Source organism: Adelges cooleyi, unplaced genomic scaffold (genome assembly GCF_023614345.1).
Source record: "Adelges cooleyi isolate 19-005CV unplaced genomic scaffold, UGA_ACOO_1.1 ACOO_flye_CR_arks_rails_tigmint_CR_PRNA_108, whole genome shotgun sequence".
In the NCBI taxonomy this organism is placed as follows: Eukaryota; Metazoa; Arthropoda; class Insecta; order Hemiptera; family Adelgidae; genus Adelges; species Adelges cooleyi.
The window spans coordinates 1802014-1817778 of NW_026095761.1; the positions used below are offsets into that span (position 1 = coordinate 1802014).

General features: G+C 33.9%; 3 protein-coding genes across 13 annotated transcripts; 2 read left to right on the plus strand and 1 right to left on the minus strand.

Moving 5' to 3' along the window:
* Window positions 1-1733: 1733 nt before the first annotated feature.
* LOC126845803 (nose resistant to fluoxetine protein 6-like) lies at window positions 1734-15275 on the minus strand. 6 transcript variants are annotated; one of them, XM_050584735.1, is made up of 18 exons: window positions 14814-15275; window positions 9074-9303; window positions 8791-8999; window positions 8635-8732; window positions 8374-8555; window positions 8132-8289; window positions 7816-7984; window positions 7499-7692; window positions 7255-7396; window positions 6781-6970; window positions 6565-6707; window positions 6357-6474; window positions 6199-6281; window positions 3553-3630; window positions 3449-3475; window positions 3048-3149; window positions 2869-2960; window positions 1734-2751 (listed from the first exon to the last, which is right to left on the minus strand). In XM_050584735.1, the coding sequence occupies exons 1-13, from the start codon at window positions 15211-15213 to the stop codon at window positions 6220-6222; spliced, it is 2295 nt and encodes a 764-aa protein (XP_050440692.1). In that variant the 5' UTR covers window positions 15214-15275; the 3' UTR covers window positions 1734-2751; window positions 2869-2960; window positions 3048-3149; window positions 3449-3475; window positions 3553-3630; window positions 6199-6219. The 6 variants fall into 6 exon arrangements, with proteins under 6 accessions (XP_050440692.1, XP_050440673.1, XP_050440683.1 ...); XM_050584716.1 differs by having other exon boundaries at window positions 7255-7692; XM_050584726.1 differs by lacking the exons at window positions 1734-2751; window positions 2869-2960; window positions 3048-3149; window positions 3449-3475; window positions 3553-3630 and having other exon boundaries at window positions 6165-6281; window positions 7255-7692.
* Window positions 4057-5405, plus strand: LOC126840266 (uncharacterized). The gene is made up of 3 exons (XM_050575901.1): window positions 4057-4098; window positions 4256-4357; window positions 4656-5405. The coding sequence occupies exons 1-3, from the start codon at window positions 4057-4059 to the stop codon at window positions 5403-5405; spliced, it is 894 nt and encodes a 297-aa protein (XP_050431858.1).
* On the plus strand, window positions 10663-14644 carry LOC126845834 (uncharacterized). 6 transcript variants are annotated; one of them, XM_050584771.1, is made up of 11 exons: window positions 10663-10924; window positions 11400-11420; window positions 12001-12021; window positions 12120-12145; window positions 12328-12349; window positions 12557-12571; window positions 13039-13365; window positions 13678-13771; window positions 13974-13985; window positions 14076-14116; window positions 14188-14642. In XM_050584771.1, exons 1-10 carry the CDS (start codon window positions 10858-10860, stop codon window positions 14077-14079), a joined length of 609 nt encoding a protein of 202 aa, XP_050440728.1. In that variant the 5' UTR covers window positions 10663-10857; the 3' UTR covers window positions 14080-14116; window positions 14188-14642. The 6 variants fall into 6 exon arrangements, with proteins under 6 accessions (XP_050440728.1, XP_050440735.1, XP_050440779.1 ...); XM_050584778.1 differs by having other exon boundaries at window positions 13045-13365; XM_050584822.1 differs by having other exon boundaries at window positions 13678-13714; window positions 14188-14641.
* Window positions 15276-15765: the final 490 nt, after the last annotated feature.

Consider the following 15765-nt stretch of genomic DNA (forward strand, 5'->3'; position numbering starts at 1 on the left):
TATTATTTTTTCAAAATGGAAACGATTCTATGCAAATTTATGGATAGCAAATTTTTCTGTGTGCTGATTTTTAAAACTAATTATTAAACATAACTTTTGACAATTAGACATAATAATGGTTTTATTTAAAACTCATGTACATAACACATAACCCTGTATTTGAATTCTCTAGTTTAATTATTATAATTTCTTTCCGCCACAAAAATATTAAATATTTCTTTAGTGATAAGATTTTTTGTTTTATATTAATAACTTTATAAATAATAAAAGGATTTAGGAAAGAGGGGACACGTGACCCTATCGTCCCCTACCTTAGTTTCGACTGTGTTCTCCACAAGCTGTTTAGTAGACCTAACCGAGAGTATAAAATTGTCCCACCTATATGTAATAAAGCCAGTTAGGTAAGCAAATACGATGTAAGTGTTCCTCAATAAAATTATTTGTATAATTATATACAGCTCTACATATCTCCATTAGTCGATTAAATTTTCAATTGCAAACCTTAACTAATTTAATGTAACCCAATACAAAACTAAATATTCTTCTAAATTGAGATCACACTAGATCTTCAGGTCTGAGGTCAGCACATGCCCAGTTCATATTTAGCTGTTACATTATTCAATGTTATACTGCTCTTCGAGATTTCACAAACAGTTTTGGAACAGCTTTATTCAAATACGTTGATTGATTTAAAGTAATAATTATTTCTAACGGAAACCCAACACAGGATCTTCTTAATTTCCTTTCCCCAGACGTATAGGAATTGACCACAACTACTTATGTAAGTCTATCAGTACCTACATTATGTAGTACAAGCACTTTTATACCGCTAAACTAAAATCATTTATCAAACATATTTTTTTTTAAATGTTTACTATTATGGTTGATTTTTTAATTTAATGAGCGTTGAATAAAATCGATTATGCATTTGAGATGATATCGATGGCCTTGCCGGTTTTAGGGTAAAAAAAACAGTAAATATGATTATCACTGCTATTATTATTATTAACTGACACAGAAGTGGCATACGCCTAAGTAATCATCCTAGCAAGTATACGTTATAGTAGATTTCAAATGTTATTCCATCCCATTGTGACAAAAGTAAAACCCAGTTAAGTTTTAACAAAAATAATGTAAAATACACAAAACAAATATTTGTATAGTTTTTAATTCACACATTATTCAGATGTACATATCATACCATATATTATTATTATTATTATTATTATTGAAATGACACTTTATTATTAATATAAATACAAATATCAATTGGGTTAGTTTCTAATTTATTTCGATAAAAAATGTATACAATGATATTATTTTTTGGTACAATAAAATATCCCACACAATATATATGCCATTTGCGTTTCAGTAAAGCTGAAACAAAACAATAAAGGTTGTCAAGGAAAATTAACTGTAACATTATTATTAATAATATGTATAGTGTATATAACACATACAAAAAAAAAATTATTTACATTGTGTGCACGTGCTTGGAAAGTCTTTTGCACAACCTTGTGTGTTTAAAACAGAAAATGTCTTAGACAGAAAAACAAAAACAGCCTGCTTCGCTTTTATATACATTAATAACCCATTAACGCGCGAAAAATAGTACAGGGGTTAAAATTTACATTTTGGTTTGATCCTATTCAAGTATAGCGGACGCATTTAAAAAATATTAATATCTGTCATCCCTTTCTGAAGCGAATGCACGTCACTGCTTCGCCCTTATAATAACATCATTAGATGATCTCCACACAGCTCCTTATGTTGGTGCAATCTTTAGCTTCGCACTCTGGTTCATTGGAGCCGCATTCGCATTCACCGTTTTCCTTATCATGACCACAACTACAATAGTCGGACAACACTTCCTCGTTTTCATTTAGCTCACCGCTCTCCGTTGACCCTTCAGTCGAATCACTGCACACCACCGAACGATTATCGCAAGATCTCCTCGACCTGTTCCGTGAGCCTGTGTAATATCCAAGCCCCGGCACGCTTCCCATAGTATTAGTATAGCTATCGTTCGATGAGTTGCATCCGACCAGTGGATTGGGCGAAAAAGCTGACCTGGACGTAACGGCGTCAAGATACTCAGCTGTGGACCGTCTTCGCTTCAAGTAGTCTAAGTAGAGTCCTAATCGGGTTTTCGGTTTGTAAAGATCAACGTTTGTCGGATCGCATCCCCGACATCCCGGATTGTTGTCTACGAAGTGATCGCGTCGACTCGAGCAATCGGCCACTTGTCGTTTGCAAACTTCGTGTTTGTCAATACGACCGGCGTAGTCAAAAAACTCCTAGAACACACATATTAGCTTTTTGGAAACAAAAAAGGCATGGCCAGTGCAAAAGCCACGTGAGCGAATCAAAGGTGACCCAAGACAATAGCGATATCACGACAGAGGATACAAAGAAAAACAACCATTGCTGGTAACCGTGCATACTTTGCAAATATTATAATTTTCAAGTCAATACCGATGTCAAGTGAAGTAGAGAAAGACGGGTGTAGGGAATATAGCCTGTAGCGCTTAGGAGTAGTACTCAGAAGTAGTATGACAAGAGTTTCAATAAAGTCTCACCGGCTTACACGGGCCCGGACACTTGTTGTAGGTTCTGTCGATGATTGCATCAAGAGGTCCGAATTTGTAAACAGGTTTAGCAGCCACCGGTACTTGGAGTTGATAATCGAAATCGCGATACGAAGGTGGACACGGTGCCACGGGAGTGTCGACTTCATACGGATAAGAACTTCTGGTAAAAGACAAATTGTTACATTTGAAATAAATATACTCCAGCAGTGCACGAGGGATGAGAGGTGAACTCAACGTGCGGTGATTTTAGAAATTACATAATACACAGTCCACTAACTTCGTTACTGATGAAACCGGAAGTGGTAGTTGGAGATTATAGGAAAACCCACTGCAGACAGGTTGCTCGGCGGCACGTGTGTAAAAAGGATTCTGAAAACCCATTATTGAGGATACATTAAATGATATCACATATGTCTCAATTTAATATACACTTAACATATTATAGAACAAACTTACTTGAAAGCTCGGATAACTTGTGCAGGGACACGATGGTTTGAGTAGACTGTAGAATTTTTCTTTCTGAGAAAATCTATTGCATCCGCATGATGGACAATTAAACTGTAAAAAATACTACTTTAGATTTTATGATAGCCTGAAGCTTTTGTGTAAGGCGTCTGGCTTAACGATAACAGGACTGATTTTTTCTGATATTAATAGTACTAAAGGTACTTCATGTGGCTAAATATTGTAAAAGTGCACTCCCTCAAAATTTATTCTAAACCAACACAGTAAGATATTGACAAAGTGGGTAGCCTCTAAATTTGTCAATCGCTTTATATCCGCAAGTTCGCTTTAACGCTTTTGTCATTGATTTTTTTAAAACTTTTTTTAAGAAAGGTTTAAAAAAATTCTCTTACCGGATTTATGGGCGTTGCGCTGAACATCTACAATTTAAAAAAAAATGTATTAGTATATTGTGATTATTACATTATCTAAAACATATTTCCAGTAAGCAACTAACCTGGATTGTTAACAACGCCAAAACAGCTACTATCCAACAGACTTTACAGGCAGGGACCATCTCGACGAGTTCGTATGTCTGGAAGTCAACGATAATTTATTAAACTATAATAATAATAACAATATGATCACTCATAATTAATCGATATGGGTTTATAAAGCCCGTTCAAGGTTCACCGGACGCGGCGGAACGACCGTTTGTTGTTGTTTACATTTTCTACGGTTTGTGTGTTGACATTATTGAAACTCGGCCGTGGAATCACGATTCTGTTTTTTTTATGATTTATTATTATTTTTTTTTTTTATAAAAAAACCCATCACGTAGGTTATTTGCCTTGGACGATTTTGGTTTTTTCGTCCGGCCGATTTTCCCCAAAAAAAAAAACGCCTAAAACGTTGACGGCGTTGTTATAGGATCCTATATAAAACAAACGGGTAGCCCGAAATCATTTGCAAAAACCCAGTAAGCCGTTTGTTGGCCGTGTTCACCAGAAAGGACGTCGCCATGAAGTCGGTGATTTTGATTTTAGTCATCGCCGTCTTGAGTGTAACCCATTGTTCTCCAATGAGGCCATCGTGTGGTTGTGCCGGGTCGAATGTCTGCAATGGCTGTTTATCAAACGTGAGTACTCTGTTGTTATTTCTTAGGGAGCGACCACTTGAATATTTTAACCCGTGTAAGCGTTCAAGTTTGAATTGCTCAGGTCAAATCGTCGCCCCCCGGCTACAAGTATGTGTGCACCAAAACACCGACTGCCCAACAGTTCTCGCCGATAAAGAGCAATTGCGATTTCGCCAATACGAGGGTAGGTACAAAGTATGTTTTGAGTAACAGTCAAAGTTCTTTGACTGTTGAGTTATTGTAATACAAATATGGTGTCTGCCAACAAAAATTAAGTAAATGATCAGAGTAAATGGTCCACCAGAAGAACTTTATTAGGCCAGTCGTTTATAAAGTTAACCCCGTGGAAAAAGTACATGTATACAACAATTATGAATGCGGTCTTATGGAAATTTCATAAATATCACATGTGACTTAGTCGCCTTTTTCCAAATTCTAACCAGAGTATTGTAATAGTTTAGTGTGTTACATGTTTTGCATAGGTTACTCCGGCGTTCATACCGAAAATGAGCTACGACACGGCACCGGGAATAACCGGGAACGGCTCGCCCGACCCTCGACCTTTTGGCGAGTACGGGGGCGCTTTCTTCCCGGTTGGCCAGTGCGGGACCCAACAAAATGGCGGCGTGACCGGGAGCACACCGGTCCAGGAGGACCCGCCCGGGTTTGACGGGATAGACGAACCGGCATCGGGGAACGCGTGCGACTGCGGCGCGGCCCCGGTGGCCGTGGACGCGGTCTCGCTGATGCTGGCCCAGGCCGAGGCCAACCGGTGTCAGGACATCCGCGAGGACAGGCTGCCATTCGGGCCGATCACCGTGCCGAAAGACGCGTTACCCGTGGTCACAACGGTCGACGTCAACGAAGAAGCCCTGTACGCCCTGGACAAGCCCATCGTGGAACTGAAAACGTGCAAGCGTTTCGGCCAGTGCGCTATGGCATCCGACACGGACGCGCTGCTGGCCCTGGAAGAGGACGAGCAATTGGAGGCCTGCGCCTCCGGTCCGTCGGTGAGCTTGCCCACGTACGAGCAAGTCGGGTACCAGATAGTGAAACCGGCGTGCGCTCCCCTGGTGGGCGGTCAGAACTTGACGCCGGCCGTTCCCGAACAGAACGTCATCTACAGTGGCAATACGATGCCCGCTGGCCTAGTAGGCAGCGGATGCCAAAATTGCAAACAAGACAAGTGTCGAGGTCCATCTACTTGCCAGGTCAGCGTGTATGGCCGGTGAATCATATTGATTAAACAGATTCTGTATTGTTTTCAGTCTGCACGCCACACGTCAATTTTAATGTTAATTTATTATTATAATTCGAAATATGTATGAAAATCGATTAAGTAAATAAAAACTTATCAAAAGAGAAAAATGCATGACATTGCAAGCATGATATACCTGGAAAATCTTTTAAAGCAGGTAGTACTTTAAAAAAAAGTGTTCAAGTGATCAAATTTTACTTTTATTCCACTTAACAAAATTCAATAATGTCTAATGACGTCGGATATAGGAACGCATGTCCCATACACAACTCCTTTAAGATTCTACTGCTAAAGCAAATAATAGTCTAATAATATTGATTTGCGTTATAATCTATACATATGGACTTAAATTAAAATATACTTGCTTGAAAAGTAATTAAACAATCAAAACTGAATGATGAAATCGATAAATAAAACAGATATTTTATAGCATATCTAGTATCTATAGGACGATAACTTCATACATTTTAATTTATTTTTTGTTAATTATTTAAAATAAGATGAGTTTACGAGATAACAAGTACATAGAAAATAAGAATTTGAACCCCTATTTGAAATCTGAATAAAGTGGGAACAACAATCGCTTTGGTTATGTTTTAGACTTTTTAGATAAAACGCAACTATTCACAATCACACCATCTACGAAAACATATAATATCATGATAAATGTTTTTTTTTTATTTTAGAAATATATAAATAAATGTATAAATATATAATAAATAATTATAACTATAGGGTACATATGATTGCAGATAGTAATATTTTACCGTCGTCAGGAGTGGAAATAATTATTCTTTATTACTTTTAATTTCTTTCATTCTGGTTTCTTCGACGATATCATTTTTTTTACCTGAAATATATATGTATAGGTGTTTAAAAAATCATTAAGGTATAAAAATAGACAAAAGTGTTGAGTGAAGCTTACCTTTGATTAATAACTTCATTAAATTCTTTTGAATTTTGTCGCACGGTGATTCTATCATGAAGTTGACTATAACGGCGATTATATAGGTGGACGTTATATCTCCACAAGTCATCCAAATCTATGCAATAATTTACATTCTTGTTTCAAGTCGATAACAATTTAGTATTAATTATAATAAAAAGTACACTAATCGATAGTTTTCACTTGCCAGTAGTGTATGGCTGGCATATCCGGGCGATCGCATGCTGCCAACGGTTATGAATTGAATCAGTTCTTGATACATGTAAACACAGTACGTCAATTTTCCCAAACAATTGAAGAGTTCGTGACCCAAGAAATCACTGATGAAATCTATGAGAGGAAAAACACATATTACTTGAAACCGTCAGTGAGGTAAATGATAATGCAAACGAGTCTACTTTACTTAGCCCGGTAGTACCGTGAGCGATGATCGCGAGGCTAATGATCAAAGCCCATGTAGTCCGCGTGGCCGTGAAAAATATCATGTGTACCCACGGGTCGTACGGCTTTCCCGGTGTATACAAAATATAAGTACTCAAAAACGCAGCATTGCCCATAACGATGCAAAATATAACGCTCAGGAAGAGTTGTTGCTATAGCAAAATATAATTCATAAAAATGTTAAGTATTAGCTAGTATGATTTAGCAATTGAATTGCGTCATTTTTTAGTTCACCTTCTTTACACATATTAAATTATTTATAACATCCATCCACTTCTGTATTGCACCTCTACTTTATAAAACACACTTACAGCTGACATGTTAACGGGGCAACTCTCGTATTATCTTTTACACACTCATTCCAAATAATTACATCTGATCCAATCGGTCCAGGTTCTATGAGAAGACACTGCGGGTGTAACGGTGCATTGTTTACCTTGGAAAACTGGTATTCGATCCGTTTGAGTTTTTCGTAGAGAACTGCCATGAGGAGTCCGACCAAGTACGTGGTGGCCCTGGTGTGACTTTTAACGTACATACCTTTGAAGTTGGGCTCGCTGTTCACGTCACGTATTGCGCTGATAAACGACAAACCAATCATAATGTGAGTCGGTGGGTTGGCTATACAAGGCGCTACCATTGGGGGAAACTTTGGAATAAATATAAATTTATGAAAATACTTAATATAAACTGGTTGCGATCCCCAGTATTTGTTGTCATATATAATTTTGGACGGCACGAACATGGACACGGCCAAGGCTGTCAACATCAGCCCAACACCCGCTTTTCTGTTTTTCCACGCCGCATACGTCAGCAACGAGCCCAGCAGGAAAAAGTGCATATCGCATGCCAAATACCACGATGGTATGATACACTGTGCAAAGAAGAGCATGCTTACATAAGTCCGTCTTGCCAGGTGACGACAGAATGACTAATTAGACGGCTCGTGAGTCGTGACTGCTGTGACGATACTATGACGATTTATGGTAAAGCTTACAAAATTATCGGTGCTCAGATAATTATTCAAGAATATCAAATTGGACCACCAGCTGATTTTGCATCGTTCTGATTCTTTGTAAACAATGGACTTCCACAGCGGACCGTCGCCAATGTACGGCAAAGCAAACACATAAACGGCTATCAAACTTGCGTAAACGGGAAATATCCTTTGAAAATATAAACTGTACGTTATTCTTTATTTTTACTCCCAATATCTATTTATAATTCAGAATCCGTCCCACTAAATCCCTTTAAAAAGGTGTGCTAAAACTAAACCACCGTAAAAAAACGGATACAACCGTTACCTTTCCTACCTTAACCATCTGTAGAACAGCATAATCACCAGACTAAAAGATTTCGTCCTCTCAATCTCCTTGATGACCACGTGGTAAGTGAGAAAGCCACTGATAACGAAAAAAGTCTCAACGATCAACGGTGAATCGAAATAACTGTACCATACCGTCTTGACAGCCTTGACAAAAATAAAGCACTTTTGTTTAAGGCAATTTAAACGCATCTTTTGGCCATTTCAGTTGGTTATTTTAAGGCAGCTTACTTTTACGTTGAACTCTGGATTGGAGATGGCGTTGGCCAGCAAAACTAGCATTCTGTGTCCAAGTATTACGTGGCACACGGAAATCACTTTGAGCCCGTTGATGATAGACAATTCGGGATCGCTGTTCTTCTTCAACAGCCGTTTCGCGTTTGCCGTCACCGAAAACGGTTTCAGCAAGTTTTCTGGAACAATGCGGTGTTTAATACAAAGTATAGTTATAATAGTCTATGCGTCTGAAGATGCCCATCCAGAAATACTCACTCAACATCCCTCTTTTGTGCGTTTCGTCATTACCCAACACGGCCACGTCGTACCAAGTTCCAATGGCGACCATTGCCAAATTTAGACCTATCGCAGAGCTAAACAGTTTGGAAATGATTATTATTAAACACACACGCGAGGATATCCTGAACGTACAAAAAAATGTAATGATACACGCCCATCGGTTCGGCATCTCCCCGCTTGGACGACATCAGTGGGTCCACGTCGACGGATATGTTTAGACCTGACACTTGCTTCAGTTGTTCTGTCAAAATAGACTTTAACCGTTCGGGTGAGCACGAATCAGGATGACATACGGCCCAATGAAACTCGTCTCTTGGCGTCTTACTTGGATCGGACGATGGCTGAACAAATAAAAATATATTAACCAACCCTGATATGGACCATTTAAGCCCAGAGAGGAATGTGTCTCACTTACTTTGGTACCAGCCCATACTTTTGTCTTGGGACTCGGTTCCCGGTAATCTACTATTCCCAGCGGCCTGTAGTTGGTGTACTTGGTCGGGACAAAGTTGATTTTTACAATAGTGTATTGACCCGATATACGAATGTCCGGCACGGATACGGACAAGCACTGGTCATAGTGACCCAACTGATAATTGTCGCCGGACAGAAGCCCTGATGGTCCTTTGGACGATGCGTCCAACACTTTGACAAACAAAAACCGACATTTAATGATAAATTGAAAATATAATTCACAATTATCAACACTTGAACAATACAGCAACATCAGAACAGCTGCCTAATGGGGTGAATGTCCTCACAACGCAAGTACTAAGGTTATGACTGCCAATTCACTATAGCTATTGTTTTACTACAACTCACCTAATTGCCTTAAAAGTTGTTGGATTATATTAATTTTATTTATGCGTTATAAATCTTATAGTATCTATATTATAGTATATTATAATCTATATTATATGTATAAAAAAAAAAGCTGTAGAAGATTTTTATATTATCGTGAGAGTCCTCGTATACGTCATGAGTCAGTAAACAACGGTTGTTACAATTTTCATAATTTAAAAGAAATGTTTTTTCTAATAGAAAATTGATATCGACTTTACTTGTATAGTCAAGTATGAAGCCAAAAATGCTGATTTTTGTCTAACACAGGCCATTTTGAAACCCATATTTTGTTATTTATGATTTTAAAGATGTTTTCAAAATTATTTTACAGTTGCATTATCAAGTTTCAAATTCTAAAATAATTATACTAAACATTATGACTTTATAAAGTTATTACCTAACCTAACCGATTGCATGTGGTCTGTTTTAAGGAGTTTTGTATAGGCAATATTTAAGCAAAAAAAAGTTTTAATAAATTTTGACCATGCCAATTAATTAACCGGTTAATTTTGTATAAGCTCCAAGTTATTATTTTTAATTTAAATTGTTTCGCATAAAAAAATTAAAAATCTGTGTCTTACATAGTTTTACATAGTCTTCCTAGTCAAGTTGCCAAAGAACTCATCTTTACAGAATTGAAATCGGACCATCCTAAGTAGTCTAAATTTTGTCTGGCTTTTTGGTCTAAAATGACAAAAAACTGACCTTACATACATCGCCTTACATACATTCTTAATCTATAATATGTATAAGTACAATATAATTAAGTTTGATGTTATTAATATTAGCACTTTTTAAATATGCAACCATAAAGACAATCATTTTAACATCATTTTAAAAACTTTAACCTATTTTTCTCTATTACACTGTTATAGGTAGGTACGTGATAAGGTTTAACTATATAAGAAGGTATTTATAGTTATAATATATTTAAGTAATTTCAAACAAAGGTTTTGAGTACAAAAAAATAATTAATCTTTATGTTCGATTTTTAACGAGTTGTTAGGAAAAAACGATTTTTAAATACCGGCTACGAATATTGTCACACGTTTATGTTAAGAAAAAAAACATTAAATGCAAATCTTGTGTACTCAATTAAGTAAACAATTTTTGGCCACGTATTGTTTTCGTCTAAAAATTTGCTAAGTACAAATGATAAAAGTGTTGCAGATAATTAAATTAAATTTGATTTTAGTAGGGGAATACACTGTATAATATATTACACCGTTTATTGCATTTCTTCGTTATTCACAAGTCGCACTTACTTGACTCGTAAAATAACTTGCCGTAACGTTTCGGTGTTAATATAAAATTATATAATTTTTTTCCTATCAGCTGCAGCGATTTTTATTAAGGATGACATTCAAAGGAAGTTTTATCAAAATTATAGTTTTGTCGTTTTTCGTTTTGGCAATAACTACAGGTAATAATATATCATTATATCATTATATATTTTTACAAATATATTATTTAAATAATGTAATAAAAACCGTATTTTAAAATATTCATAATGTTTAGCCTAAAGCATATTTACTATATTATAATATTGATGGTTATTGTAGTAGAAAACTACATATGACTTGAATAGTTTAAGTCTCTGATGGCAAACTAAGTGACTTAATTTAAACGAGTCATAATGTATATTTATTTAATTCTGACGTTGAAGTTCTTTCTTAATTAAAACTTAATGGTGACGATCTTATTAAAGGTTTCTTAAGTCCGTGACTTAGGTTTTTTTTTATTATCGGAAGATTTTATTTTTTCTGAACATGCCAATAAAATTTGTTGTAAAGTAATCAGAAACGTGAGATTAAAAAATATATATATTTAGCTTCTATTATTACTGTAGGATTTACATTTTTTTATTATTATTATTCTTATTTGTTTTTGTATATTAGTCATAAACGGAAAACCCGGAGGTGAGTTTTACTATTACATTTAACACTACGAGTTAGTAATCAACTTTCCTATATAAATAGACCTAAATTAATTATTAAATATTTGATGTATCTCTCCTTGAAATCCTCAAAAATATAATAAATAATTTATTTAATTATTACATTATTAATTAATAAAACAATCACATATGAGAGACAATATAACATTGTTATATTTAATGATGTTTGATGAAAAATAAAATATTTATATAGATTTGAGGCTATTTAGATGATTTTAAGTCGAGCCTTATAGAGATTGAATATTTTTGGGCAAAACATTTTATAAAATAGTCGAAAAATGTCTTTAAAATTGTTTAATTCCACTAAATTCGAATAGCTATTTAAATATTGTCAAAGTTAGGTTAACCACCAACCTTTGGTATGTTTCCGTTTAAAAAATAATAAATAATAATATTTACATAATATTTTTTATTATTTTAATAATAATAATTTTATTTTAATCATTTTTCGAATTAATACAATATAATGCCATGTATTTATAAGTAAAATAAAAATTATGTTGGACTATAATAAACCTTATATTAATTTTGTTATTTACTAGTAACCGAAGAGACGACTACAAGTATGTACACGTTTAAATAAATTAATAAATATCTAATAATGTATGTACATACAATTAAGACATACATACAAAAAATAACAGTTTCTATACAATTACAGTAATAGGATGCTCGAAAAATGTCAACGATAATGTTAAAGACTATGCTCAATTTACATATATTATTATATTGTTCAAACCTTTATATTTTGACTAATAATTTTCATTATCATACCTGTGATGTATACCCAATGTTGTTTATTTGGTTTAAATGTATATTTATTTTATTGTATTGGTCCCTTTGGTTTATTTTAACTTTATTTATTTTCAGTGACCCCACCAGCATTTGTCGGTATGTTTAAGTTTACAAAATAATAAAAAACCATTTACATAAATTTGTATTATTTTTTTAATAATAAATTTAATTTTACAGTTTTTCCATTAACTTACACTGCAGTGTGGCTATGTATAGCACTAACTTAATTTGAACTATAATAACTTTATGTTTACTGTATCCAAAATGTAATAAATTAATTATTATTATTTTATTCGTTTCTAGAAATGGAACGTGTCGGTATATAAACGTTGACGTAGATAAGTAAATAACAATAAGAATTCTAACCACTGATTAAATGATTACTCACATATTAATGAAAACACATCTTAAAAGCAGACATATACTCAAATGCCTTCAAGTAATCCTTTAAATAATGCAATTCCTGCACCAGCTTCGGACATAAATAAAGTCATGTCATCCTTCAATGAGGACCATAAGTCTCTAATCAATCCCCTCATTTGTCTCCTAACTAAAGTAATTTCCAGTTTATTAGACAAGAAAAATTACTATTCATCCCTTTATTAACTACTCACTACTAATTCTTCAATTCAATGCTAATGGTTTACAAAATCATATTAAGGAACTCCATACCGTACTAAATTCAAAATAAACTTTAAAAAATGCTTTCTCATTAAATTGTAAATATTGTCCTAGAAAATAAATATTATATACATATAATTTACTCACGGCTAAAGAAAATAAAGTTCCAGGAGAGGAAATGGAATATGTGGAAGTAACCGTAGAACTGGATGAAGGGACAGAAGTAAATCAAGGGACAGACTTAACAAAACGCACCCTTGTGTTCAACGGTGTGGGAAATCCAGAAGGTGTAATTGGAAATACAGATATGGACATTATATGGTATAGATTAGATGAACTGTACGTCAACGGCACAGCATTTCCAGTAATTAATGGAAACAAGGGAATAACAATCAAGTACCATGAAGAAGGAGGAATCACAGTGAATGGTCAAAAAATAGATGGATTCGAAACTATAAAAGGAAGGGGAAAAACTCATTTGAAATTGAAAAGTAATTAATGGCAAAATACTATTATTTAAAAATTTAAGAGTTCATCAATAAAAAAAATATATTTTACAAAATATTTCTCTGTAGGTACATTGTTGGATTAGTTAAATAAATAACCATATCATAACTGTATTTACAGCGCTCTGGAATACAGAGCGCTGTAGGTCAAATACTTCACAACCTACAGCCGTTTTAAACACCTTGTACTTTATTTTTATACGTAGACAAGTTAATAATAATTTAGGTGAACTTTGCATTTTTGATAATATTATAATACTGTGTCCAAAATCTAATCAATTTAATATTATTTTCTAGAAATGAAAACTGTCGGTATGTTACGTTACTGTGTCTGGTACCTATTTAATTCATTGATTGTTATAAATGTACTATTTTCCAACCCGTGGAAATAGTATGTATACGTTTAAGTAGATAAATAAATAATAATTTTGTCGAATATTACATAAATGTTATTAAATAAGTTATTGACTGGGTCATAAGAAATCGACCGGTATAAATAATAAAAATGATTTTAAATTTTGATATTTTTTTATGATATTGTATACCTAAATATGTTCATCAGTTATTAAAAAAAATTTTTTTTTTTATTTCAGCTCTAGAAAGTTGTGAGTATACTAAAATTATTATACTTTTATCTAACTTAATCATTTGTTATAAACAAATATTTTTAAAAAAAACATTTATTTTAATTTCAGGTAACATTCGTGGAAAGTCGTCAGAAAAGAAGCCAGCTGATGTGAGTAATTACTATAATTCTTGTATAGTTAATACTTTTTTTTGTGTTATAATTTCATACTTTTTAACTAGGTACAGTTAGCGGGTCCATAATTCATCTACACTCAATTTAAAAAATAATACATATTGTACCTAATTATGACTATTTTATTAACACCTTACATGTTAAGAGTTATAATTATCTTTTATGTGTTACACGAATTATTTATGTTTAAAAAATATATTATAAATTAATTGTTTATAATCAAGTTTTAACACTTTTTACGTATAATACATTTCCATTAAAACGTATTTACATAGTATAACAACATTTTCTTTGATATAATGTTTGATGGCATAACATAATGTATTCATAGTTCATACATAATATATTCATTTAATTATGATTGACTTTTTGATTCCTATTAAAGTAAACCGGCCAAAAATCACACATTGCTCCCTGACTAAAACAATTAAAATCTATTTGTTCCAGAAAAGTTTCTGTAAGAATAAATCTGTAATAAAAAATGTGCATTATAGTTTAAACTTCTTTTTTTTATAATTATAATAACTATTCGATTTACAAAATATACTTAATTTTGCTAATGGGAATGTATATTGTATACCTAAATTGTCTGCCTTCGCCCCTCTTCCCATAATTTCTGAACTTAATTATAATCACTGTATTATTATTGTATACGAATATTGATCAATCTTACTCTTCACTGCCCAAAGCGTCAGGTTGGCCACGTTTTCTCTGTATGTCTGCAAGTCTTTTGTGCACTGATCCGATTGGCCGCTGGGCGTCAAGTCGAACAGGGTGTCGATCAACAACCTTCCTACCCATAACGTGCTGGAATTGTGTCGTTGGCCGTCGGCCACGGTCCAAGCTGTACACGCGACCAGAACGCCGGTAAAGTACTGCAGTAAGTCCGTTTGCATAGTATACGGACTGTGCCAATAATATCTTGAAAATGAACTGGTGATACTTACTCGCCTATACGAAACAACGGTGCAAGTCGCGTATTGGACTTGTTCTACGGCAACAATGTAAACTGCGTTAATTGTCGTCCAACAATAACTAGTCCATCTGGTCTGATCCTTGACACGAATGATCATAGCAATAGAATACAGTATTGCAATACCAATGATCTCTTGAACATTGCAAAGTGATGGTCACGATTATCTAGGTACATGAATCGTATGGAATTCCGTTGGTGTAATTAAAAACAAAACAAAATAGTTTTTAGATAACTCAAAAATACTTATAATAATGAACTTGATTTTATATCCACGCCCCTATTGGTGTTATGTAACATAATAATATCATCTAATTTATTATAAAATGCTTTTTCATGTAAAAAGAAATAAAATTAATTTATAAACGATAATGACCTATTGATTTAGATTTTTACAATAACAAGTCAATATAAATCATGGCCTACAGACGTATGTATATTTTTTAATTTTCAAAACAATCGTCTGTATGAATATTATGGATTTAGCATTATTTTTAATTTTGTTTTTGAGTATCGTGTTCTGTAAAATTACAATAAAAAAAATATAATAACAGCCGTTCAAAACCTAATCACGCCGTTGTCATACCGTCCGGCCTGTATTGGTATCGTGTCTCTTTATGGTAAAAAATCTGCTTTTTTTTGCTCTCACTAT